General features: G+C 41.8%; 1 protein-coding gene across 1 annotated transcript; it reads left to right on the top strand.

The window, feature by feature from the left end:
- The first annotated feature begins 2,070 nt into the window (after positions 1 to 2,070).
- Positions 2,071 to 26,742, top strand: GGH (gamma-glutamyl hydrolase). The gene is made up of 9 exons (XM_043483684.1): positions 2,071 to 4,314; positions 6,107 to 6,221; positions 8,881 to 8,931; positions 12,077 to 12,161; positions 14,966 to 15,104; positions 19,256 to 19,362; positions 19,449 to 19,539; positions 23,350 to 23,487; positions 25,924 to 26,742. The coding sequence occupies exons 1-9, from the start codon at positions 4,206 to 4,208 to the stop codon at positions 26,043 to 26,045; spliced, it is 957 nt and encodes a 318-aa protein (XP_043339619.1). The 5' UTR covers positions 2,071 to 4,205; the 3' UTR covers positions 26,046 to 26,742.
- The last annotated feature ends 814 nt before the right edge of the window (positions 26,743 to 27,556 follow it).

Raw genomic sequence — 27,556 nt, 5'->3', positions numbered from 1 at the left:
TGGTCAAGGGCACTACTTCCTAACCTTCTCCCTCCCCGACAGCTAGCACTTGATTGACTGCTTGCCTCCTCTCTGTCCAAGTCAATCGTATCAGTCTAATAAATATCAACAAACCAGAGCAGAACAAGAGATCTGGTTTAAAAAAAAAAAGGTTGTTGAATTAAAATACCGTCTTGCAGCTGGACCTATTTTGTTAAAGGGAAGGTAAAAGGGGTCAGGGGGGAGAGGGATGTCCCATACATTCAAATGTTCCTGACCCTATTCCAGAATTCAGGTCTAAGCAAGCGGGTGTGCCTGGCTCGTGTATGCATGCTAAGTTGCTCAGGCGCTTCTGTCCGTGGGATTCTCCAGGCAAGAATACTGTGGGTTGCCATTTCCTCCTCTAGGGGATTTTCCCAACCCAGGGATCAAACCCATGTCTCCTGCACTGGTAGGTGATTCTTTATCACTGAGACACCTGGAAATTCCTAAGAGATACAAACCTCCACTTAGAAGATAAATAAGACACAGAGATATCATATACAACATTTTATTGTAATAAATTTTTGTATGGAGTCAGATGGTTACTAGACGTATTGTGCTGAACATTTCCTAAGGTATGCAAATATCAAATCACTTTGATCACATCTAACATACTCTTGTACATCAATTGTATTTCAACATAAAATAAAGGCCTTTTCTGCTAACTCCGGGATCAGGGTCATCTATGAGTCTATTTTATCTTTCTTATTAGATTACTATTACATATTTCTGTTTCTTCATATTTTTAATAATATTTTATGTTGGACTTTGTGTTTAGCCGTAGAGTCTCCAGGTAATATCTCCCATCAGTGACAGCTCTTCCTTTCTTTTGTCAGGTATCATGAAAGCCTAGTAAATCCCATCAGGTCTTGAGCTGAGTTGTAGATTTGAGGATTCAGGCTATCTCGGGTCCATTCCCATTCTTCATGATTGATTCACTTGGGTTTTTTGGTGTCTTGGATGTTCTCCTTTTTCTTAGCAATTCCTTCAACAGATGTTTTAGTGGTGGCAACTGGGTGTATGTGGGGGTGAGGTGGGATCACTGCTATGACTTATTTCTCTTCATTTCCCCCCTTATCTCCTTCTTTCCTTTCACTGTCCTCTCTTGAAGGGACACTATCCGCTTGTCAAAGCAGCTGCTTCGCCCTCAGAAGCAATACTTATCTGAAGTTGCCATCTCTGGCTCCTTCCTGACAGCCAGTACTAACCCTCCAAGAGGGCTTCCCAGACATAGGGCTTCAGCCATAAAGAACCCACCTGCCAATGCAGGAGCTGCAGGAGACACAGGTTCCTTCCCTGGGTCGGGAAGATCCCCCGGAGGAGGAAATGGCAACCCGCTCCATTATTCTTGTCTGAGAATCCCCATGCACAGAGGAGCCCGGCGGGCTCCGTTCACAGGGTTGCAGAGTCAGACGGTACTGAGCTCCTGAGCACAGGCTCACACAGCCTTCAAGACCTAGGCTGTGCTCCGTATCCTGGCATTTCAAGTTTGACATTTTCTTTCAGGGCTTCATTTTGCCTATGCTTTTGTCTAAATTACTTGCTCCCCTTTCCTCGTTTTCAAAGAGGAAGACTTGCATCTTCTCCTGTCAGCATCTGGAGTCTTGCAGCAGTGGAGAAAACTTGCTGGAGTTTGCTACTTAGCAGTCTTTCTGTCAATTTGATGTTTGTGGTACCCTCCATCTCCAAGTATTGTTAAAGGCATAAATCATGTGTAACTTTATTCCAAACTCCTTGTATATCTCATGGTTTTTCTTAGGATCTGTAGACAGATTCTGGCTTAGGCAGTTGATATAAGCCTCTGGACACCAGCATAACTTATCTGTTATTTCTTATTGGTAGAAATTTAACTCTGTTGATGTGCCATAAGCCAAGCTGCTTCAGTCGTGTCTGTCTCTTGGCAACATCATGGACGGTAGCCCACCAGGCTCCTCTCTCCACCGGATTCTCCAGGCAAGAATATTGCAGTGGCTTACCATTTCCTCCTCCAGGGGACCCAGGGATCGAGGTGGGTTCTTTACCATTAGCACCACCAACTCTGTTGATAACCAGCTCCAATTTATTAATTTTCATGCATTCTAAATATCAATTAATTATACAAGTTATCCATTCTTTTATTGATAATGATTTAAGTTGCACTTAATATTTCACTATTATAAGAGAACGCTACAAAGAACATACTTCTATATGTTTATTTGTTCACACATGCAGGCATCTCTCTCGGGTAAATACTAAGTCTAAAAAGTGCTGTGTTATAGAATATGTGCATCTTCACTTTTACCACATATTGCCTAATTGCTCCCCCAAACAGTTGTAGTACTTTACAATTCTACCAGCAGTGTTAAGAGGATTCTTATTTTTCTACACCCTTATTATCGAGGGTACACTTTTTTACACTTCTGTCATTCTGATGGATGTGACATACTATCTTGTTTTAATCTGCATTTCCCTGATGACTAGTGAAGCTTTGTGTTTTCATATTCTTTTCCTAGTTTTCTATTAGGCTGTTATTCTTTCTTGTTCATTTTAGTTCTTTGTACATGCTAGAAATAAATATCTTGGAAATTGTTTTGTAAATGTATCTTCCAAATTTGTGCCTTATCTTTAATTCATTTAGTTTAACAGAAGTTTTAAAATTATAACATCATTAAATCTACCAATTTCTTCCACTAACATGTCATTTTTTAAAAATATGTTTTCTGAAATTCCATCAATGTCATGGACACACTGTCCTATATTTTCTTATCAAAATATACCAGTTTGCCTTTTACATTTATATCTTTACTCACCTAGAGTTTATTTTTGTGTATAATGAGAGGTAATACTTTTTTTCCTATGTGGACAGACAATTGCTCCAGCACTACAACTTCATACTGCTACAAAGTTTCCTCATCTGTTCATTTGAGTTCAAAACAAGCGGAATACGTAGGGCCTTTGACAAACACATCCATTCAGCTTATCACTCACCACGCCCTTCCTGAGCAGCATTATTATCTTAACAAAGCAGATGACATACTGCATTCGCTCTTCTTGAAATACAGTCTCTTCACATATCCTGTTCTCTTTTCCTTACAAAATTGCAAACTTCTGAGACGGAAAAAAAAAGGCATTGCCCAATTCATCTTTGCATCTTTTATATTTGGCACTGAGTTGATTATCAAATACTCTTCAATTTTATTCTGATTTTCACCTTTATAGGTGGGAACTCCCAGCCAGTATAAGCCATATCTTTATATTTAGGTTTTCACACAGAAAGAAAAGGCTTACCTTTCATCTACTAGTCCACCAAAGCAAGTTCAGTGTTTCTAAATCTCTTTTCAAATTTTAAACAGAAACCTCAAAATAACTTTTAGTTGATTAGGAACCCAAGTGACCCTTTGTGCCCTGTTGTAGAGCAGTCTGTGCTTGGGCTTGGCATCAGCATTAAGGTTAGAAGGCACCGTCTGCGGGTCTGGCCTGGACTTCTTGTTTTTGTCGTGATGCCAGGAGTGGCCTCTCCTTGACCCAGTTCTGAGCTGGGGCGATGCTCGTGGGCGTATTCACATCCATCGGGCTTTCTTCATCTTCTCTTCGTTTGGTCCAGAAGCCTCGACCTGCAACGCAAATGGCAGGATGCGGAAACTACCTCCCAAGTCACTGTCCTTCCCTGATGGAAAGCGGGGGTGTCCAACTCCGCCGCCAGCATTCCTCAACACGACTTTGGGCGGGAGCAGCCGATGGCGCATAGTTCTCAGGCGACTTCTAGAACCTCTCGCCAGCCTCCCCCGCTGCCTGGTTACCAATCAGGTCAGACCGCGACCCAGCGCTCCTCACTCGACCGCTGGACCCGGCGCCCCAGTTAGTTCTGGGTGACTTCAGGTCACGTCGAGGAAACAGCTGAAAGGGCGGGCTCTAGTACGCGGAGCCCAGCGCACTTGCCTGAGCCCCCGCAGACGCCGCGGGGCGGGCTGGGGGCCGGGGGTCCGGGCGGCGGCGGAGCGATGGGGTAGGCGCGGCCTCTGCGTCCCCGGAGTCGCCCGCCCCTGCGGCCCCAGCGCACATGCGCCTGGACGGCCTTTCCCATAGGCCCCCGCGGCGGAGCACCGCCCCCGCCCGACGCCCTCGAGCGGCTCGGAGACCGCCACTGCCTCACTCGGCGGCTCTCCGGTAGTGCCTTTGAAAGGCGGCGGGAGGCGGCGAGCGCAATGGCGAGACTGGGTCGCCTGCTGAGCGTGTTGGGTCTGGTTCTGTGCGGGGCGGCGGGCCTCGGTCTGAGCGCCCCTCCCGCGCCCACCTCCAAGAAGCCCATCATCGGTAAGGAGGCGGCCAGGGCTGGGGCTGGGGCTGGGGCTGGTGAGCCGGGAGCGCGCCCTGGGCGCTTCCAGCTGCTGCGCTTCGGCAGGTGCTTCCGGTCCTGGAAACATCCAAGCCCAGGGTTAGGATGTGTGCCTTCCTAGCCCAGGGGTCAAACCATCATTGAGATCCTGCTGAAATATACCTAGGTAATGCTCGTTGATTTCCTGCAGATCCTTGGCTCTTAAAATTGGAAGGGAGGAGCGTGCACCGTGAAGAATCCTGAGGGTGGTTTTTGTGTTTGTACTCATCTAGGAATTTCTGCTAACTAAACCGACTGTATGCATGCATTATCTTTATTAAAATTTCACTGGTTGAGGACTCATTTCGAGGAACAATGCAAAATCGAATTGGCTAGATAACTGAGAAATTATGGTGTACCTGGCCTTTGTCGTCTTTGGCAGCGAAGGGCAGCCGTGGCTCCTGTGATCCTAGTAGCAATTCTCTTTTGTGCTAAAGTAAAGCAAGTAATTTTTCATTTTCAACACACTTATGTTCTATAAAGGGGGTAAAATCAATTTGCATAGCCAGAACAGACATTTAAGACTGGGGCAAGGGAAAGCAACCCCGGAGAAATCAGCTCGTATTTGAAATGTGCAAAAAAGTAATTTGTGGGCAGACAACTAGAATTGATTTCATTTTAGCTGGTAGTATTGTTATACCTTTCATTCTGTTTTTTTTTTTTCCCCCCTTTATTCCCCACGAAGATGGGTACTGTATTCTGTAACCAAATAGAAAGTAGTTGAGCATTTTTTCATGCATATTGATAGTGTCCATTTTCATATGTGTTGTGTATCAATATTTGGAACTTGGGATGCATTATTTCATAAGCTATGTAAAATAGTGGTTAAAATCTTCAAAGGGAACTAACTCAAAATGTAATCCTATGTAGGCTTACTGGGTGGCTCTGTGATAAAGAATCCGCCTGCCAATACAGGAGAAGCAGGAGATTCAAATTTGATCTCTGGGTCAAGAAGATCCCCTGGAGGAGAAAATGGCAACCCACTCCATTTCTTGCCTGAAGAATCCCATGGACAGAGGAGTCTGGCAGGCTACAGTCCATGGGGTGGCAAAGAGTCAGACATGACTTAGTGACTGAGCACATTGCAAAACAAAACTACACAGGATGTTTTATATTTTGATTACAATGTTTGTTCCGTGTTATCTGGTAAAATAATGTGCATTTTACTACATGTAATCTATACCTCAGTAGATCTGAGTAAAGGTCCTTCCAAAACAAAAAACAAAAAAACAGATGCAGAGAGACCTCTTAAGGGGCTATTGGAATAATCCAGGTTGGGGGGTTAGGCAGGATGTTTGTTGCTTGGATTAAGCTGGTATTGATGGTGTTGGAGAAACAAGCATAGAGAATTTTTTCACTCTTTTGCTTTGTTGTCAAGGAAACCATGTGCCTGTGTGTGTGTGTGTGTGTGTGTGTGTGTGTAGGGAGGGGCCTTCTGCTGGATTTAAGGATGGGTACTCTGACATAGATTCTAGCTTGTGTGAAAGAACCTGGCTTTGGGGGCTTATTTGGCCTCCCTGATGTGGCAAGAGAGGAAGCTACTTACAATTCAGATCAGCCTCCACTACTCCTTTCCCAAATCCTATAGATATCCTTTCAGGAGAAGCTTCATGTTTCATTCTGTGACTTAAATGAGTGAAGTAGTGACATTTCTAGGATGGCATGTTTCAGTTTCTGAGCAGGAAAAAAGGACATTACTTGAAACGGAAACTTTTTTTTTTTGTAATTTAGGAATATTAATGCAAAGGTGCCATAATAAGAACATGAAAGCCCTGGGAAAATACTACATTGCTGCATCCTACGTGAAGTTTCTAGAGTCAGCTGGTGCGAGAGTGGTACCAGTAAGGTACGATGCGATAGTTTTTACACTGAATTTAAAAAGCTGCAACTGCTGTTTCCTCTCTAAAGTTATCTTTTATCTCTAAAATGAATGCTTTCTCTCCTGAGATTGCATTATTCAAGCACATTAATGTTATACCTGATTTTTGCCCCAAATCTAATGCTCAGAGTCTCTCATTAAGTTGTTCAAAATGTGAAGGTACATGTTTCTATCATATCATTAGAGCTGTGTAATGTGTATTAGATAGAGAATGAAATGATAAGTTCCTTTACTCCAGAAAAGGTGCTCCTCATCAGATATTACAAAAGTAATGGAGCAAAAGCACTTCTAGATTCACCAGCTTCGTTCTATAATATTAGCATAAAGAAGCATGTAGGGAATCAAGGAATATTCTAGAAGAGGACTTTTCAGAGACCTTCCCACCCCACTTTAGAAGTTTGGAAATGACTAATACAGCACTGTTGCTTCAATATTAATTGCAGATATTGCAGTTTTAAAGGAGCTACATTATTTTTGTGGTGTAATAATCTAAGGAACAATAAAATGACTCGTCATATTCATGACATGACATGACATGATAAATGATTCATGTCATTTTGATTTGGAAAGACTTGAATTTTTTTAACAAAAGCCTTGTTGTTGTATTGATATTATCTTATCACCCCAAAATAGTGTGTTTGAGGGTCTTCTAGCACACTCCCCTAATCCATTATAAGTGGTTTCACACATAAAACACAACTGTTTGCTCAGAAAAACCTGTTATTGTAAATAATTTCACATTAAAAAATGGTAGCAAAAGTAGAACATTAATAGTCAAAATGCAAATACTACAATTTTGAGAATAGTACCACAGAATGGCTTTATGTTTAGATGAACATTTGCTTTTGACATTAGTCTTCAGTTTTTTCATAGCAATCTAATTTTTTCAAATGAAATCTTCTTTGGAACTTAACTAACAGCAGAGTTTTAGAGGTGAGATGGAGGTTCTGGACAGTCCTCAAGACAACCTGCAAAGTTTTGATCCTGGAAGCTTTTTCTGCAAACTGTTCTTTTAGAAAATAGGTCTAGTAACATGGGTGGGAGGAGGGAGAGACAAAAGACAGGTAGGTCAGTTCAGAGATGTGAGTGGGTTAGGTGTGAAGCAAGGAAGGCTTGGCTTCGAGCAGTGGTTGTAGAGTGGTAGAATTGCTAGGTAAATGTCTTTAAAAAAATCAATAAGATTTGACTACAAGGATGAAAGGGCACAGGAAGGAATAGACAAGAATGACAGAGGTTTTGAAACAGGAAGTTTTGAAACTGATGACTTGCAGAATACTGGGATTTATGACTGAGATACTGAAAACATGACATACAGGTTAATTTCTAGCTTGGATTCCCAAAGTTCATTTTAAAGTATATTGCTCAGAATTAGAATCATGTGATTCTGTAAAAGCAGTGTTAATATGTGGCAGCTAAATTCCCAGAGTAACCTGCAAAGGATTGCCCAATATAGAATGAGATGGGATCACACTGATGATGTTCGTTGGGTTTATTTCTGAATTTCGGATGCTGGGGACTGACTTCTGCAGTTCAGAAGGAAAGAGGAGGTGGACGGGAGACCTCAGCAGAATCCTTGAGCAGGCGAAGACGTTTGTGTTCGGTGCCCTTCCTTCTATCTGGCCTTCACCCTCTGGTGTCTGGTGCATTCAGGTTATTACAATCTCCTGCCCCAGAACTGGAGGGACCCAGAGGGAGTCTGCCTCCTGAGAGGTGGGATGTGACAGCACACTAGCATTTTTGGTCTAAAAATCTGTTTCATTTGTAGTGTTTAAGGTATGTACAAATCAGGAGACTCATAAAAGTCTGGATTTCTGGCCTTTATTTTTTATTTAAGACAATTTTCTGGAGCTGATTTTGAACAGAGCAGGAGCTGTCCATTGGCAGCTATGTCTGTTGCTCCTTTTCGTGCTCCAAAGCTGTCATTTGCCATCATTACTAGATGTACGCTGTTTTCTTTAAAGAGAACTTATTGAGGGGGTCTTTTGTTTCAAGAAAGTCTGACAACATGCACATGTCATCTGTGTTCAAAGAACGTGCCCTGGTCTGTTTTGCCTTCACGGTCTCTGAGACACCTAAGTTTGTGACCCCCGTCCCCACCCCACAGTTAAGCCCCTTGATAGTGATGCACTGGGCCCCCCAATTCAGGCATGGACAACGTGGGAACCGTTTCTTAGAATGAGTGAAATGACCAGAACCCGGCTGCAAGGCTACCTGGCAGGAGTCCCTGGAGAACAGCTGATTCATCTCAGTCCATTCAAGCTTCTGATGGTGGTGGTTGCCCATCCTGATTTAAATGTCCATGGGGAAGATTCTGTGTCCTGACTGGCCCCCTCTTTGTTGACATAATCTGGGGAGATTGACCTGGCAGAACACTGGGACTCAGCGGTTTCCCTGGTGGTCCAGTGGCTAAGACTCCGTGCTCCCAGTGCAGAGGGTCAGGGTTCCATCCCTGGTCAGGGAGCTAGATCTGATGTGCAACTAAGACCTGATGCAGCCAAATAAATAAATATTTTTTAAAAAAGAATTATTTTCACCTGGCTTTTAAATATTAATGTGGTAGCTTCATTTAGAGACTTTCTTCAGTTTGGGAAATGGATGTTTTGTAACTGTTTTTTATCATTTTCAGGCTTGATCTTGAACATGAACAGTATGAAAAGCTTTTCAAATCTATTAATGGGTAAGTTGCCAACATTGGTTTAAGACAGTATATGTCTAAGTACAAAAAAGTACATATGACTACAATACATGTTTCTAGGAAACTATTTTTCAGTGGTATAAATTTTAGTTTTCTGAGTTATTTTATAGAAATTATTTTGTTGAGAGATGCAAAAATCCTGCAGAGAGAAGGCAGATTAAAAAATAAATGTTATATAGTAGATAACATTTATTTTTTAATGTGTGACACAATTTTTGTTCTGTTAATGTTTGTCTTAAAGGCTTTGAAGCCACTCTGGAGGCCATGACTTAGGGGATTTATAAGTCTTAAGACTGAAGATATTAACTGGTTATCTTTCAGAAGGTGATTTGAATAGAATTTGGTAAAAAGTTTTATACCCTCTAGCTTCATCACAAAAGATATGATTGCTTAGCTCACAGAAAAATATCATATGAAAAAATGTGAGACATACTCATAATTAAAGGGAAGCTAATTATAACAATTAAAACCCATCAAGTTGCAGAAAGCAGAAAATGCGCTGATGTTCTAAGGTGAGGGTATGAGGAAACAGTGTTCTTATACTTTATTTATGGGAGTTGTTGATGCAAATAATATATGAACAATATACATTAAGGAACAGAAGAAAGTTTTATTCAAGCCATACTGAGGACTATAGCCCAGGAAGAAAGTGCTTTGGAAAAACACCATGTTATATCTTGACAGACCAGAGAGTGTACATCAAACATGACAGGGTTACATTCCTTCCAGGTTTTGACAGAGACGTGGCCAGCAAGTCAGCATGACCTTAATGTCTGGCAGGGAACCTTATCTTGGAAGGACCGCTAGCATGGGCATCATAGGAAGGGCAACCATTTATCCCTATCTTCAGAGTGGACTTTTCTTAAACTTCTAGATAATGCGTTATTTTCTTAATGGCTAAAGCAGAGGTACAGTACATGTTTGATGGGCCATAGACAGACTGTTCTTATTAGCATAAAGTTCAAGTCAAATCATGTATAAGTCAGAATGACTTCCCCATACTAGCTCATGCTAGCGCATAGTAGGTGAAAATTTCTTCCATCAGGGTGGAAGTTATATAGTCTTTTGGGGGCAGTTTTATAATATCTTCTGAAATTAAAAATGCTCATACCATGTGACACAGGAAATGCTGGAGAAGGAATTTTATTTTACAAGTATAATCCTCTCCTTTAACTTACACACACTACTGTATGTGAAATAGGTAACCAACAAGGGTCTGCTTTGCAGCCTAGGGATCATACTCAATATTTTATAATAACCTATAAGGGAAAAGAATCTGGAAAAGAAAACCTAGTCACTTTGCTGTACATCTGAAACTAACACAACATTGAAACTTGACTAGATTTCAATAAAAGGTAAAGCAAAAAAGATATAGGCCTGACTTACATGACGACCTGGGCCCGAACGTATGTACTCTTGTATTGTTTGAAATACCCCTGATTTGGAACCTATCTACCCACCCATCAGTTGGGAACTGGGTTAAAAAATAAACTATACTCATATAATAGAATATGGTTAAAAATGAGGGTTGTCTGAATCACTGTTGTAACCTGAATAGTGTAGTATTGTATACAAAACAAGCAGGGTGCACAGAGGTGTGTATAGTGTACTCCCATTTGCTTTTGATTTTGAAGCTGGGGTAAGGAGACGTGCATAATATATATCAAGTTAACACAGCAAATCTTAATGGTGGTTATTTCTGCTTGGGAGTGGAATAGAGGGAGTCTATCTTACTGTAAAGCTTTTATTAAAAGAACTTTTAAAAATTAAAAAAAAATTGTTCATTTTTTAAAAAAAGCTGTGTTCAAAGTGGTCATTTGCATTCAGTTCAGTTTAGATCAGTAAGTATTTTAAATCAGTTCAATTTAGGGAAATATTTACAATGCCTGTTAACGTGCAGTGTACTTTGGCATGGACCAAGGTAAGTCCAGGAGAGACCATGAGATAGAACCTCAAAAATAAAGTGAGCACGACTCGCCTGCCACTTTAAGAACCACTTTTACTGAGCCCTGTTATGCAGTGAGCCCTGTACTGTTTTGGGAGGGTGGTGCAGAGATGAAAAGGTGGAGCCTTGCTTTCAAGGTGTTTGTCAATCAGGAGGGGCAGTCAAGTTTTACTTTTGAATGGACTGAGGTTAAAATGACTGAGTCAGTGGAAAGGAAGAACTGCTAGTGAGTCTTCATTAAGCCACTTTGCTGCTCGGTTTTGTGGCAGATGTTCTACCTTCTAGTTTTGGTATTTCCTACCAGACCGTGACCTTACCAGCAAGAATTGCCCATCTCTGACTCTCTAGGCTAATACCTATTACTGAATGAACAACTGTCTCAAAAGTGATATTTCTTACATCTCAAATTCATATTTAGGGTACTTTTTAAAATTTTTAATATATTTTATCCAACCTTTGTAATCTCTTTAGAATGTCCTTAGTTACTTTAAGAGCTCTTTAACTTGAAAAATGGAAATAAAAACATAAATACTTTGCTATATATCTCCTCTATCGGTAGGGTCCAATAGTCAGATGTTTGTGACGCTCTTCTTTTTTTTCTGAGACGTTTTTTAGAATTGTCATTGTGTTCTTTTCCAAAATTTTCTGATACCATTCTTATTTCTGAAGAGAACTCAAGGAAATAATAATAAATGAAAATTTTCATGGATATTCAGTTCTAGCCTACTGTATTTTTAGGACTAGTTCATTCTTTATGGCTAAAACAATTTTTTTTGTGAGCCAAGACAGACTCATGGCTGTGAACGTGCAATTGATTTTGGCATCTCTGATCGTCTTAATTTAAACCTATTAATAGCTATACTTAGAATTTTATTTCTACTTGATTTCTAGCTCTGCATATTCTTCCCTTGCCCCCAATTTCTTTTACTTTATCTGTACTCTATTTCAAAAATAGACTTGTTTATCCAAGAAGTTTGGTAGAATATGCACAAATGCATCGTTAACTGCAATAGTTTACAAATAGGTGGGATTGTGTTTTACATTTTTTTGCCTAACTTTTCTCATTTTATGAAGTGCTCTGGCTGCTTATGTAATCAGGAAAGGTTGTTTTAAAATAAAAAGATTGTTGATTTTCTGGGAGGGAGGAGAGGTTGAAATGCACCCTATTTGATGTTGTTTCAGAGTCCTTTTTCCTGGGGGAAGCGTTAACCTTATGAGGTCAGGTTACGCTCGCGTGGCCAAAATATTTTACAACTTGTCCATAAAGGTAAGTCTCAGTTATTTCTTATTATTCCAGGTGAGTTTTTGTAGTTTTCCACGAGGATAATTTTTTTCTAAAGCACATGGTGATACCTCCTTCACCATTACTGTAGTCTCATCACCCCTTTAACTCTTGAGCTGCTGGTTCTTTTCCACCCTGTGGCAGCTCTCACCTCATTTAATCCTGGACTCCAGGGAACCCTCCAGTCCTGCTGACCAGCCCTCTGTACTCGGGCTCATTAACGTGAACCCAGACACTCATGGTGGCTGAGTAAGCAGTCTCTATTACATACTGGGCGTTGTTCATAGGTCGTTAATTCTCATCTCCCCTCTCAAGCTGCCCTCAACCCATCCAATCCTGTCTGACCTTGCTTCACACTTCCCTTCGACCCTAAGGCTCCACATGTGGTGACTTGTGTAGCCTCTCGGCCTCTCTGTAACCTCACATTGCGCCTGCCTTTACATCATACCGCACGCTCTTGGGATTTCGCCCCAGAACTGTTAGCAGCAATTGTCTAATTTATCTTGCTGGCCCTACCATCTACCCAACCTTAGATAATTCCCTAAGAAACTGCCTTTAGCATGTGAGACACTTGTTGGAAGATGTTGAATGGCTTGGCTTGTTGACCTGTAGCCTTCTATGGTCTTTGAGTCAAGATAGTCTGTGAGTGAAGAGTGTGTCCACAGCCCACCTTTTCCATCCAGCCTTTGTTTGTGCAGGTACTGGCAGTCAGACTGGTGTTTCTAGAACATACCCTGTGTCCTACTCCCAAATCTGCCTAGTCTGTTTCTTTCTACCTCATCTGTTATTTGTGCCTTGGCCAGCTTTCAGGGTTGTGCACCTTACGGGGAGGTGTCCCCTTACCCCCACTGGAATGGCATCCTTCTCCTGCTCAACTTTTAGAGTATTTTGTTGTTGTTGATCAGTCACTAAGTCATGTCTACCTCTTTGTGACCCCATGGACTGTAGCCCGCCAGGCTCCTCTGTCTGTGGGATTTCACAGGCAAGAATGCTGGAGTGGGTTGCCATTTCCTTCTCCAGGGGATCTTCCCGACCCAGGGATTGAACCCTCATCTCCTGCATTCTTTACCACTGAGCTACCAGGGAAGCTCTCTGAGATTAAGGAGCTTTTATCTCAGAGACTTAATATCTTGAAGTTAGCTATTGATGTCTCATCAGATCGCATGGTTCTGATACCCTTCGAGGCATTCCTCGTTTCATACCATATGGTTCTGTGTACTTAGTACCTGCTTAGTGGACATTTTTTGGAAAAACTAATGAGCAAAATTGAAATTTAACAAAATTATAACAAGAATGATTTGAAAATGCATTTGGGAAGCATATATGTGAATATTATAAAGTAACTCTTCCTTTCGCAAATAGAGACTTGTGTAACCTGGTTTGTTCAATTAAAAAAAAACAAAGGAGTCACCTAACTGCCCAACCCATAAGACACAAAAGGTCTATTTGACAACTCGAAGATTTCAAAGCAAAGAAAAAAACTTAGCAATCTTGAACTTCCATTTAGGTGTAGCCACTGGGGTCCACAAGCCCTCAGAAGAAGCAGCCTTCAGAAGTGATTTCTGTTAGGTCTGTATGGTTCCATTCTGTGTCCTTTGTCCTACTGATCACAACAAATAAAAGATGTGGTCCCAGCAAGTGGGGATTTAACATTTAGTCCAGAAATCAAATTTGGTACATATGGAAACAGCAGTTCTGTCTTCTTTTGTGTTTATTGTTAAATGAATGCCGTAAGACCTTTCAACATAGCATACGCAATTCTAACTTCTAAAAGGAAACATTTCCTAGATTTGTATATGAAGTATTAAAACCATATCTTGAAGTAGAAAATATATATATAGTTACTATTGTTCTATATTTTTCTATCTGAGGAACAGAAAAAAATTCCCTAACATTTTCTGTATTTAAAATGCGTTGCTGGAGTAGGAAATGGCAACCCACTCCGGTATTGTTGCCTAGAAAATCCCATGGACAGAAGAGCCTGTTGGGCTACAGTCCGTGGGGCTGCAAACAGTCAGACATGACTGAGGGAATGAGTGCACACACACACACACTTAGGTTATATTTTACAGTCTATGCAGGAAAACCACATTTTTAAGGAAGTTACAAAACCCATTTTTGTAACTATCAGTACTTATGGGTTTAATCTTTAGTTAATCAGAAAATTCAGTCACTAGAATACTTTTTTCCCAGTCACACTAGTCGTTTTAATTCCCTCTGAGAGCCCTATAGTACCTTTGTACTTCTTTAGTTCACTCTGTGAAAAGTTGTTACTTTTGCTTGCTGTTTCCTTCCTTCCAAAGTATGGCTTTCATCAGATTAAATCTGATTGGCTGGAGGCTGTTACTATAAATTCTGAGATTATGGAGGAAAAGGAAAACCTCCATTCAGAGTAGTTTCAAACCTGGACAGTCATTTAAAACAATAGGATTTGTACAAAATGTATAAATAGGCATTTATCTCGCATCATCTTCCATATTTACAGTCCCTCAATGATAACATGTGTTGTTTGGTAGTTGACTGGCAGATGTCTGTCTCTTTCCCAGCACAACTGAGTTTGGATAATTTGGTAAATTAGACCTGAACTTTATGTGGGTGCTTGGTCTACAGAGAGATGGAGTGATAACCTGCTGATAGAAGAGAAAATACTAGCCTACTACTATTGATCTTGGAAATTCCTTAGAAATCCATGTGTGACTCAGGTGCCCATCTTGTTAAGACAAACTGAATGTATACATTTTATTATGAAAAGTTTGAATAAGCTTAGTTTTTCTCTTTACTCTGCAAAGAGTTTTGGCGAAGGAGACTATTTTCCTGTGTGGGGCACCTGCCTTGGATTTGAAGAGCTTATTTATCTGGTCAGTGGAGAGAGCTTATTAACTCTTACAGATACTGTTGGAATTAAACTGCCCCTGAACTTCTCTAGAGGTAAGAATTTTCTTTTTGTTCCTTCAAAAAAGTAGTAACTGGGTAAGATTAGTAAGTTGCAAATATTCAAGTCAAAAAATGTTTGTAACATTTGTTAATTTTTAACTTATTTACACAGGCTGAAGGTGTAACTCTTTGTACTGAGTTATAAAGATTCCTTAAGGGATTTTGCATGTTTGTAACTTACTGCTTCTAGTGATATTAGGACCATGCATGATGAAAAACTAAAATGAGACCTGGTTTTGAGTTCTAACTTTGTTACTTCTGCCTTGGGGGATCATTTAACCTGTCTTAACATTTACAAATGATTTCTAAAAGCATTTACTCTTAGGGTTTTTTGTGAGGGTTAAATAAGACAGTTTTTTCCAGGTAGCATGCTAAGGACTTTTAACATAACTCTCATAAATGTTAGCTTCAGTTGTGTCCAACTCTTTTCAACCCTATGGACCATAGCCCACCAGGCTCCTCTTCCCATGGGATTTTCCAGGCAAGAATACTGGAGAAGGTTGCCAGGCCGTCCTCCAGGGGATCTTCCTGACCCAGCGGTTGAGCCTGCATTTTCCCCTTGGCTGTGAACTGTGTTTTGACCCCAACTGGAGTGTGCTCCATCCTAGTATGCCACCTGGAGGTAGCTCAGGCTCCAGGTAAAGGTCATCTTCCTGACCAGACTACCCTTACATCAGATACCAGCCTCTAGTCATGCCCCAAGGCTACTCACACTTCTGATCAACTGGCCATGAGATTGGGGATACCTATGGGTTTAATGAAGCTTTCCAGGTGGCTTCCCAGGTGGGAGGCTTTTTTTTTTTTTTTGAAGCGGGCGAAGCTCGGGGCTGGATGGGGTTGGGGCGCAGGGCCTGTGATGTAACTAAGGCTGAGGAAGGGTGCCTGGGCGGGGGGCGGGAAGCACTCTCCCTCTCCTCCTGGGTGGACAGTCCTCGGGTGGCGGGCGGGGGGCGCTCTCCCTCTCCTCCTGGGTGGACAGTCCTCGGGTGGAGGGCGGGGAGCACTCTGCCTCTCCTCCTGGGTGGACAGTCCTCGGGTGGGGGGCGGGGGGCGCTCTCCCTCTCCTCCTGGATGGACAGTCCTCGGGCGGGGGCACGCTCCCTCTCTTCCTGGGTGGACAGTCCTCGCTTGTGCCAACTGCCGAGACACCTGGGACCCCGGGCTCTAGTGCAGCGGCATTGGAAGTGGGGGCGGTGGGCCCAGGCTCGAGGAGGTGGCCGACAGCCCATGTTCAACTGAATTCAAAATACGCATGTTTCCTGGGAGAAACAACTGTTGGTGGTGAAATCCTCGATGGGGGAGGGGGGTGGGGGCAGCAGAATGGAGGAGGCAGTGAAATAATCTAATTATCATACCAATAAAATGTTATCATAAGGAAACCTCGGCCTGTGAGTGATGACACCAGCGGGTAGGGCTGGTCTCTGTACTCTTCATTGAGTACCAAGAGCTTCCCAGGTGGCGCTAGTGGTAAAGAGCGCACCTGCCAATGCAGGAGATGTAAGAGAAGTGGGTTCAATCCCTGGGTTAGAGAGATTCCCTTGGAGGAGGGCCTGGAAACCCACTCCAGTATTTTTGCCTGGAGACTCCCCATGGACAGAGGAACCTTGGCGGCCTACAATCCATAGGAGTGCAAAGAGTCAGACGCGACTGAAGCAGCTTAGCACACACTCACACACAGGTTTAATAATGCACTGGAATGGCTGACAGAGCTCAGAAAGTGCTGTGTTTGCAATAAGAGTTTTACTGTAAAGGATTCACGTGGGCTGAGGTCTGGAGGGAATGCAGAACCTCCTGCCCTCTTTCTGTTGACTCAGGGCACGTCACCCTCCTGGTGCATCAGTATGTTCACCAGCCAAGTGGCTCCAGGGAGCTTTGGTGCTCAGAGTGTTTATTGCAGGTTCATTGTGAAAGCATGATTGATTACATCACTGGCCATGTTATTGAACTCAGTCTCTAGTCCCTGTCCGTCCCATCCCTGGAGATCAGGCTGGCTCAAAGTCAGATTTACTCTTGAAGTCCATTTCATATACATTGTGCTGCAGATTCAGGTAAAGCCAGACCTGCTGTAATCGCGTGGTCAGTCTCTCTGATCACCAGCCTCATCCCGAAGCTGTCCAGGGGCCACCCGTGCCACCTCATGAGCATTACAAAGACATGCCCATCCTTCGCGAATTTCCTTGAAATTTCCAAGGGTTTTTAAAGCTCCCATTTCAGAACCCAGGACAAAGACCAGACAAATTCTTCATTTGCCAGTTTATGTAAATAGATACTGATTCTTGGGAGTTCCCTGGTGGTCCAGTGTTGAAGAGTCCACCTGCCAATGCAGGGGAGACAGGTTTGATCCCTGGTCTGGGAAGATCCCACACGTCACGGAGCAGCTAAGCCTGTCCTCCACAGCTACTGAAACCCATGTGCTCTAGAGCCTGTTCTCCACAATGAGAGAGTCCACCCACAATGCAAAGTCTGTGCACAACAACTAGAAAGTAGCAACCCCCTCCCCCACAGTGTAACCAGAGAAAGCCCTCAGGCAGCAGCGAAGATGCAGCACAGCCAAAAAATAAAATTTAAAAAAAAAAAAGATGATTCTTGTAGGTTACTTGATCTCAGAATCATCAGAATTGAATGCTACCAACCTTTCTTGTTCTTTTAAGGATTTTGGATGGAAAGCACAGTATTTGTTATTCCCAGAACTTATAAAAATGCTCTTATACTTTTCAAAGCTCTTTCTCACATTCAAATAGTGCAAAAATCATATGGGAAATATATGTCTTGGGTCAGTTCTTTTGGTTGTGTGTATTTGAAACCCAGTTTATACAAACCAGAAATGAAATCCACTGAAATAAGGAATCAGCAGATTTTGATGATCTGGGGCTCTGGGGTTCTCATGACCATTAGCATCCTGAATGACAGGCTCACTTATGACAGGCTCATGGGGCCTTGACTACCGTCTTGACTGCCACCTTGACTACCACCTTGACTACCGTCTTGACTACCTCCTTGACTACCTCCTTGACTACCGTCTTGACTACCACCTTGACTACCACCTTGACTACCGTCTTGACTACCACCTTGACTACCTCCTTGACTACCACCTTGACTACTGTCTTGATTACCACCTTGACTACCGTCTTGACTACCGTCTTGACTACCTCCTTGACTACCGCCTTGACTACCGCCTTGACTACCTCCTTGACTACCACCTTGACTACCTCCTTGACTACCGTCTTGACTACCACCTTGACTACCACCTTGACTACCTCCTTGACTACCACCTTGACTACCATCTTGACTACCACCTTGACTACCTCCTTGACTATCGTCTTGACTACCACCTTGACTACCTCCTTGACTACCGTCTTGACTACCGTCTTGACTATCACCTTGACTACCTCCTTGACTACCGCCTTGACTACCGCCTTGACTACCACCTTGACTACCTCCTTGACTACCGCCTTGACTACCTCCTTGACTACCACCTTGACTACCTCCTTGACTACCGTCTTGACTACCTCCTTGACTACCACCTTGACTACCACCTTGACTACCACCTTGACTACCTCCTTGACTACCACCTTGACTACCTCCTTGACCACCATCAGGATTTTCTCATCCTCTGGCTGCTGTGTGTCTGTGTCAGACTCCAGAGTTTTCAGTGAAGTAAATTGCTCCTTCTGATCTGTCTAGTGGTTAGTGACCTGGTTTGTGTTCTTTTCCACATTGTTGGTGTTTTTAACCATTTAAGTCCCAGATACTTTGAAAATGTGTTGGGAGTTCTAGATCCTTTCCTGAGCAAACAAATATATATATAGGTGGACAGTTTTACCTATTTTTCAGCCCTATCTAGAGAACTCAAGTTAAAATCCTCTGCTTACTCTGTGGCTAGCCTGCTCATTATCATGTCCAAAGAATTTTAGTTATTTATGTTGTAATTCTAGAAGAAAGGTACATAAGTATGGAACATATTTGGAACTGTGTGTTGAACATATTTTGTGCCTGACTAGAATACTCCTGTGGAAATGATGTGTTTGCAAATCATTTAGTCATCTTGATTGTGTCTTCACAGTGGCCTCTCTCTGGCTGTGACTTCAGCAGATTTTTTTTTTTCCTGTGTTTGAATGATTTCTCTTGGGCTTAAATTTTTTCAGGTACATTGCAGAGCAGAATGTTCCAGAATTTTCCTGCTGACTTGCTGCTGTCATTAGCAGTAGAACCTCTGACCGCACATTTCCACAAGTGGAGCCTCTCCGTGATGGTATCTCATTTATTATGCAGTGAAATCCATGCTGAATTTAGATTTACTACAGAAGTAATCATTTTGGTTTTATTTTTGCACTTCAGAATTTTACGAAGAATGAAAAGTTAAAGGCATTTTTCAATATATTAACTACAAATACAGATGGCAATATTGACTTTATTTCAACCATGGAAGGTATGTATCACTGCAAATGTATACTTTATTATATTTATGAATTTTGATTCTATAGTTCTCTTATGAATAAAATCTCTTTATGAATAAAATCTCTCTTTAAAATCATGAATAAAACTTTGGGGACTGAAGTTGGACGTTAGGGCATTATTGGAGAAAAGAGGCCCATGTTTTGCTCAGGTTCGAAAATCAGTTGCGGTTTACCTGGGTCACCTTCTGGGTCAAGGTGATGGAAATGAAAAGGAGGTGAAGACTGTGGGGAGGATCAATGAAGATAAATGGAGAAGATGACTTCTGTTTCTAGCAACATTACAGATTAAGTACATGCTCCAGATGACAACAAAAAATGTGATTGGCGTACAGAAAAAAATCTCCCTAAATACATTGATGAAAGGACAGTAAGGGTATTTAGGTGCTAAACTCTGGGAGTTAAATGGGGCATTTAAACCAGCATTGTTACTGAATCAGGAGAACTTGAGGTGAAGCTCAGGAGCACCCTCTCTGAAGAGTACCCTCACGGAGCAGGACCTGAAAGGCTGGACCCTCAACGAATTCTGCCTGCAGAACTGCTCATTGAGAGCTGAGACTGTGTCTCATTCTTCTTTGGGTTTCCAGGAGATGTTGAACGGATGACTGATTATGTAAATGAAAGAGATTTGGCTTGGAAATTAGGGCGTCAGGCTTCCGTGCTGGCTGTGTTTCTGGCTGTGTCATCATACCAGGCTCATTTGAAAATTTTATCTTCTGAAAACTTCTGATACCTGCTAGATAGAAACACTGGAGATGCTCTTATTTGCATATTTCCTTCCTATTCTTGATACTCTTGTTCTAAACTAGTGAGACAGGGCCTGGTTCCTACTTTGTCAGGAACCTGCATTGATCTTTCAGTGATGCAGTTTACAAAAAAAAGAGAGTGAATCTCAACTTGTTTCTGAATTTCACTGTGTATCTCTGTCTAAACATCCATCTGTCTATCTATTTTTCTATCTATTTGAAAAATCTTTGTTACAATTTATCACTTGTTCAGCTATGAAGCTGTGTCCAGCTCGTTGTGACCCCATGGACTGCAGAATGCCAGGCTTCCTTGTCCTTCAGTATCTCCTGGAGTTTGCTTACCATTGAGTTGGTGATGCCATCCAACCATCTCATCCTCTGTTGTCCCCTTCTCCGCCTGCCTTCAGTCTTGCCCAGCATCAAGGTCTTTTCCAGTGAGTCAGCTCTTTGCATCAGGTGGCCAAAGTATTGGAGCTTCAGCATCTGTCCTTCCAATGAATATTCAGGACTGATTTTCTTTAGGATTGGTTTTATCTCCTTGCAGTCCAAGGGACTCTCAAAGAGTCTTCTCCAACACTACAGTTCAAAAGCATCAGTTCTTTGGCATTCAGCTTTCTTTATGGTCCAGTTTTTACATCCCTACGTGACTACTGGAAAAACCATAGCCTGACTATATGGACCTCTGTCAGCAAATAATGTGTCTGCTTTTTAATATGCTGTCTAGGTTTGTAGTAGCTAGGGTGTTTCTTATCCTAAATAGTACTTTTCATGTCTCAAAGAAATATATTAGATGATCTGTCTTTCAGTTATCTGTGTGTAGCAATTGATTTTCTAGTCATCTAGCCAATGGGTCTCCTGCTGGTGTCACCACAAGCAGACAGAGAAAGAGAGTATGTTACAGGGAGGTTGGGGGTGGGGGGCAGTGGGAGAGGGGTGGAGTAGTGACCACAGCTACTTGGTCTTAGGTTCTCCTCTTGTGAACCTTGCCTGAGGAAGGGTAGGATAAAGTAGGTTTTCTTTGTGTGATGTGATCTCTCCTAGCAGAGTCTCATGGGATGCAAGAGGATAGTGCTCTTTTCCCTGAATACCTCTACTTTCAGATAACTCATTCATCCAGGTATTTTCATATGGTAGTTAGGGTTTTAATTTCAATGCAAAAGTAATAGAGGATTTCTTTTTCGATTAACACACTATTGACTGGGGGGTTTTTTGCAGAAACTAATGCCTAGCGATTTGTTATGTAAGTGAATATTAAAACACTCCAGTCAGTAATGTTTGGGTAACAAAAGACATTTCTCTTTTTTTTTTTTTAAACAAAAGACATGTTAATACATCTCTGGTCAATAAATTGTTAAAATGAGGAAAGGCATATGTGTGAAGAAAAAAATGAGTATGTAAATTTCTCAGAAGGCAAATATCACACATATTCACGTTTTTAAAAAGTTACAGAATTTTAAAAACACACTTAGAAGTAGGTGAGTAATATAGTGACATCCTGGGTACCTTTCTCTAAGTTTCAGCAACTTTCACATTTATGTGGCCATTCTTATTTCATACAGTCCATGGGGTCGCAAGAGTCGGACATGGCTTATTTCATATCTATTTTTTCTTTCTACTAGAACATTTTTTGGAGTAAATCCTAGGGATCATACATTTTTATATATAAAAGTAGTTAATAATTCTAAGAATAAGTGAACTATAGTAGCAAAAATCTTTCAAATTTAAATTTTTTAAAAAGCTATTTAAAAATTGATTCAATGAAGTCATGAACCATTCCACAGACTGCGAGAGAGGCACAGTGTATGCTGAGACACACTAGCTAACCTATAAAGACACCAGAGACGCTGGCATAGTTCATTCTCCCATGAATAAGTCGTTATATCGGAGGGGATGAAGATGTGGTGTGAAGTGGGGGGAAAAGAAACCCATTGTAGAAGAAACTTGTCACTGATCAGATGTACCCCTGACTATTGGACTGGTCTGTATTCAGAGGCTCAGTTATTTCACTCTACTCTGATCATGCTTACTCCTTGGAAGAAAAGCTGTGAGAAACCTGGACAGTATTTTAAAAAGCTGAGACATTACTTTGCCAACAAAGGTCCATATAGTCAAAGCTGTGGTTTCTCCAGTAGTCATGTATGGATGTGAGAGTTGAACCATAAAAAAGGATGAGTGCTGAAGAATTGATGCTTTTGAACTGTGGTGTTGGAGAAGACTTGAGTGTCTCTTGGACTGCAAGGAGATACAACCAGTCAATCCTAAAGGAAATCAATCCTGAATATTCATTGGAGGGACTAATGCCAGGGCTGAAGCTCTAATATTTTGGCCACCTGATATAAAGAGCTGACTCACTGGAAAAGACCCTGATGCTGGGCAAGATTGAAGGCAAAAGGAGAAGGGGACAACAGAGGATGAGATAGTTGGATGGCATCACCAACTCAATGGCCATGAGTTTGAGCAAACTCCGGGAGATGGTGAAGGACAGGGAAGCCTGGTGTGTTACAGTCCATGGGGTCACAGAGTCGGGCACAACTGAGCGACTAAACAACGAACAACAACAACTCTGATCACCTAGTAAAGTAAATCATATTTCAAATTATAAAAAGTTGTGCATGCGTGCTAAATTACTTCAGTCGTGTGTGAATCTTTTTGACCCCATGGGCTGTAGCCCATCAGGCTCTATTCTTGGGATTCTCCAGGCAAGAATACTCGAGTGGGTGGGTAACGGTGCCCTTCTCCAGGGGATCTTCCCGACCCAGAGATTGAACCAATGTCTTATGTCTCTTGCTTTGACAGGCCGATTCTTTTACCACTAGTCACCTGTGACTCTCATAAAAGGTTGTAAGTCAGTGAAATACTGTTATTATGAACTTCACATTGTGAATTGAAATTCTTTGTTTCTGATAATAATATGCACAGTTTTACTTTGTCTGACATTGTGGGCTATAAAAGTAATGTTTTACACAGAATATACAACATAATTGTATCATCTTAGACCATTGTTACTATTTAATACTCACCAGTCTATTCTTTGTGCAGGATACCGGTATCCAATATATGGCGTCCAGTGGCATCCGGAGAAAGCTCCTTATGAGTGGGGGCAATTAAAAGGCATTTCCCATGCACCTAATGCTGTGAAGGCTGCGTTTTATTTAGCAGAGTTCTTTGTGGCTGAAGGTAATGTGAGGCAGAGGTTATAATTTCATCACTCTAGTGTGGTTCTGAAGGAAATTGCCCTCATCTGAACTTCTGTGTGTTCTATAAATGTTCTGTAGGTTTAACTTTTAAGAAAATTGAGAGCCCTGAAATTGAGATATTAGTCATTTAAATCAAATCAGGACCATTATTTCAGTTAACAGTATTGCATTCTCTAAAGTGGGTTGAATTCTTAAACAACAGCATAAAGATTGTTTCTGTTTTCTGTCTTTCTTGATTCCTTTTTTTAAGATTTTTTTCCTGTTACTGTTGGGTTCCCTGGTGGCTCAGTGGTAAAGAATCCACCTGCCAGTGCAGGCAATGTGGTGGGGAAGATCCCTGGAGAAGAAACTGGCAGCCCACTCCAGTATTCTTGCCTGGAGAGTCCCATGGACGGAGGAGCCTGGCGGGAGGCAGTCCACAGAGTCGCCAAGAGTTGGACACGACTGAGTGACTAAACAACAGCCACCATCATTACTCTTCTTTGGAATAATATTTAAATTGTGACATTATCTGAGAATTAGATCTTATTTTTCCAAGACAGTTAGATGAGTTGAATCTATACTCATCAGTCTGTGGATTTAGGTCTCCCCGTCTATAGGTGTTGGCACATTGGAGAGTTAATTCGCTTCGCCTGCTTTTTCCTGTTGGATACACAGATGTAGTCACACAGTGTTATGTTTGTGGGTAATTGAGAATTTGGTTCTAGATGCCTGAGGTTTAGTTGAGTGATGTGGGTGTGAGACAGAGCTACAGATGCAGCTCGCCAAGGATAGGGGCATCCCTTGGGCGAGGCGTGGGCATGAGAAGACTTGGCCTTCTCCATCCAAACTTTCCCTGAGGTTTATCAACCCTCTCTCCACACAGGCAGGTGTATACTGCATCCCGAGTTCACCGTGGTTTAGGATTATGCTCAGTTGAATGGGTTATTTCTTGACAAAACCCCAAATTAAAAAAAAATCCAAAAGTTCTCCCATGGGCAGTATTATCCTGGGAAACGTTTTTAGGTCGCGTGTGTAGAAGTGAATGAGGACAGCAGTGGGCAGGGCATGGTTTTCTCCAGTGCTGTCGCAGGCACGACTATGCCTTCTTCATCTTCCAGTGCCCTCTTTCTAAAGAAATGCCCGAAAAGCCCATATTACTTTATTTTATAGACTTTATAAGGTAAAGTCTGAGCCTTCACCCCCTCACATTCAAACTTCAGCTTCACCGACTTCTTCGTGCCTCCTTCCGTTTCACATTCCCACCTGTCTCCTCCACTCCCTCCCCCACCCCACACCTGCCTCGGCTATGCAGCATCTCCTCCTCTTTACTCTTGAACCATCTTCAGGAAGTTAGTCTATAAAAAATGTTCTATGTAATGATGTAATATTCGTAGTTTGTCCTCATGCATGGAGTAAACAGTGTACGATTTATATACAGAATGTATCGTGTTCAATCAAGTGAAAGTGTTAGTCTGTCGGTCCTGTCTGACTCTTTGTGACCCCATGGACTGTAGCCTGCCAGGCTTCTCTGTCCATGGAATTCTCCAGGCACAAATACTGTAGTGGGTTGCCATTCACTTCTCCAGGGGATCTTCCCCACCCAGGGATCCAACCCGGGTCTCCTGCATTGCAGGTGGATGCTTTACCGTCTCAGCCACCAGAGAAATCCGTGTACATTGCAGTGTACATTGCATGGGGCAGGTCACTGAACATACAAAGTACCCAGCAATGGGATCCTCTAGAATTTGTTGTTAATACTGACATAGCACATGACAATAATAGCTTACTCTTTATGTGCAGCTTTCAGGGAATAGTTTAGGTACAGTTTCCGCTTTGATTGCTGATGGAAGAGTTGGGAGTGTCTTCCTTGATGTCTCGTGGGCAGATTTTCCTCCTTTTCTGGTCTATAAGACCAGAGCGATAAATCAACTGCAGACTCTTCAGTTTAGAAGATTATTTCCAATTAAGGTTGTGAGTTGCCTAAGCAAAGAATAAGCAAATAAAAGATGGGGACTTCCCTGGTGGTCCAGTGGCTAAGACTCTGTGCTACCAGTGTTAACAAAAAGGCTAATTGTATCCACTTCTGTGTGGGAATCAGACTAGATTGCTTGAGAGTTAGGACGTTGCCTGGTAAATATTTCCATCTCCAGGAGAGGCATCAAGCCCTATGCACAGTAGGTACTTAGTAGGTGCCTAGTAGGTGTTTGAATGCACCACGTGGGGTCTGGTGCAGAGCAGGTGTGGCTGCTATCAGGAGAATGCCCCTCCAAGTCAGGTGCTGCTTTGTTTGGGGGAAATTTTATAAGACATTTTTTTCCTTTTTGCTGGCCTTGTCCCGCTAAATAATGCTGATTAGAGGAAGGAACATCATAAAGTAGCCTTTTGAAAATTGTACCCCATCTTCTTAAAAATTAATCCTTTCTTTGTCTTGCAGCTCGGAAAAGCAATCACCATTTTGAATCTGATGTTGAAGAGAGCAAAGCGCTAATTTATCAGTACTGTCCAATTTACACTGGAAACGTTTCTTCGTTCCAGCAAAGTTACATATTTGATTGAAAGGCTTCGCTGTGTTAACAGGAATTCTGATTAACTCCCTGAGTAAACTGTTATAATAATGAAAAACGTGCTACTCGTGGCAGTAATAGGTCACAGAGATGCCTTTTCTGTGATGTTACTGACTCTGATCCTTCATTCAGTATTTTTGTGTATCACATTTGATAATCAGTGAGACAGATAAATAATCATAGCATGTTTCATGGAAAAGCTTTGTTTTATTTAAAGATTAGGAAATAAATTTATTGAAAATACAGATGTTTTATTTTTTCTGATTCTGGCAATACCACTCCCTAAGCTGTCCACCTACCTCATCCCTGCTGGACTGTTTTTATTTTTTAATCAATTTTTATTGGGGTATAGTTAACATACAACATTATATGAGTTTTAGGTGTGCAACATATTGGTTTGATATTTTTATACATTACAAAATGTTCACCACAGTCTAGTTACCGTCTCCATAGAATGTTGTTACAATATTATTGGCTATAGTTTTTGTGTGTACATTACATCCCCCTGGCTTCCTTATTTTGTAACTGGAAGTCTTTATCTCTTAATCCTCTTTACCTACTTTGCTCAGCCCTCTGTCTTTCTCACCTCTGGTGACCACCTGTTCATTCTCTGTAACTGTTTCTGTTTAGGTATGTTTATTCATTTGCTTTTTTTTCTAAATCCCAAATATAACTGAAACCATACAGCATTTGTCTTTCTTTGTCTAACTTATCTCAATGTAATAACCCTCCAGATCCATCTGTCTTGTCACAAATGGCAAGATTCCTGTCTCTTTTTATGGCTGAGTAATCCTGTGTGTTGGACTGCAAGGAGATACCACCAGTCCATCCTAAAGGAGATTAGTCCTGGGTGTTCATTGGAAGGACTGATGCTGAAGCTGAAACTCCAATACTTTGGCCACCTCATGCGAAGAGTTGACTCATTGGAAAAGACCCTGATGCTGGGAGGGATTGGGGGCAGGAGGAGAAGGGGACGACAGAGGATGAGATGGCTGGATGGCATCACCGACTCGATAGGCATGAGTTTGAGTAAACTCTGGGAGTTGGTGATGGACAGGGAAGCCTGGTGTGCTATATGATTCATGGGGTTGCAAAGAGTTGGACACGACTGAGCGACTGGACTGAACTAAACTGAATCCTGTGTGTGTGTGTGTGTAGTACAGACATATATTTCTGTTTCTGCCGTTTCAAATCCATAGTTGAGGCAGAGTCTGTGTTTCGAACTTTTATCTTTCAGTGCTCCCCATAGTAGTACCTCAATAAATGTTTGTGACTATTCGTGAATGTATCTTTTTTTTCCATGGAAAATGATTCAAGTGCTGTCATATATTTGCTTGGGTATATTTTTATCTATTTCTTAGTCTGTGCTTCCATCTTCCACCCCTTACCATCCCAAATACCCTCAAAAACACTTGAAGTTTAGGAATACCTTGAGGGCAACCAAGCAGTTGGAGAATTTTTTTTTTTTTTAAGCTGTTTCTGGCAGCAGGTAAGTATTTGCTC

Source organism: Cervus canadensis, chromosome 12, assembly GCF_019320065.1.
Source record: "Cervus canadensis isolate Bull #8, Minnesota chromosome 12, ASM1932006v1, whole genome shotgun sequence".
Lineage (NCBI taxonomy): Eukaryota > Metazoa > Chordata > Mammalia > Artiodactyla > Cervidae > Cervus > Cervus canadensis.
Note: the sequence above shows the minus strand (reverse complement) of the source record. Positions and strands in the feature narration are given on the sequence as shown.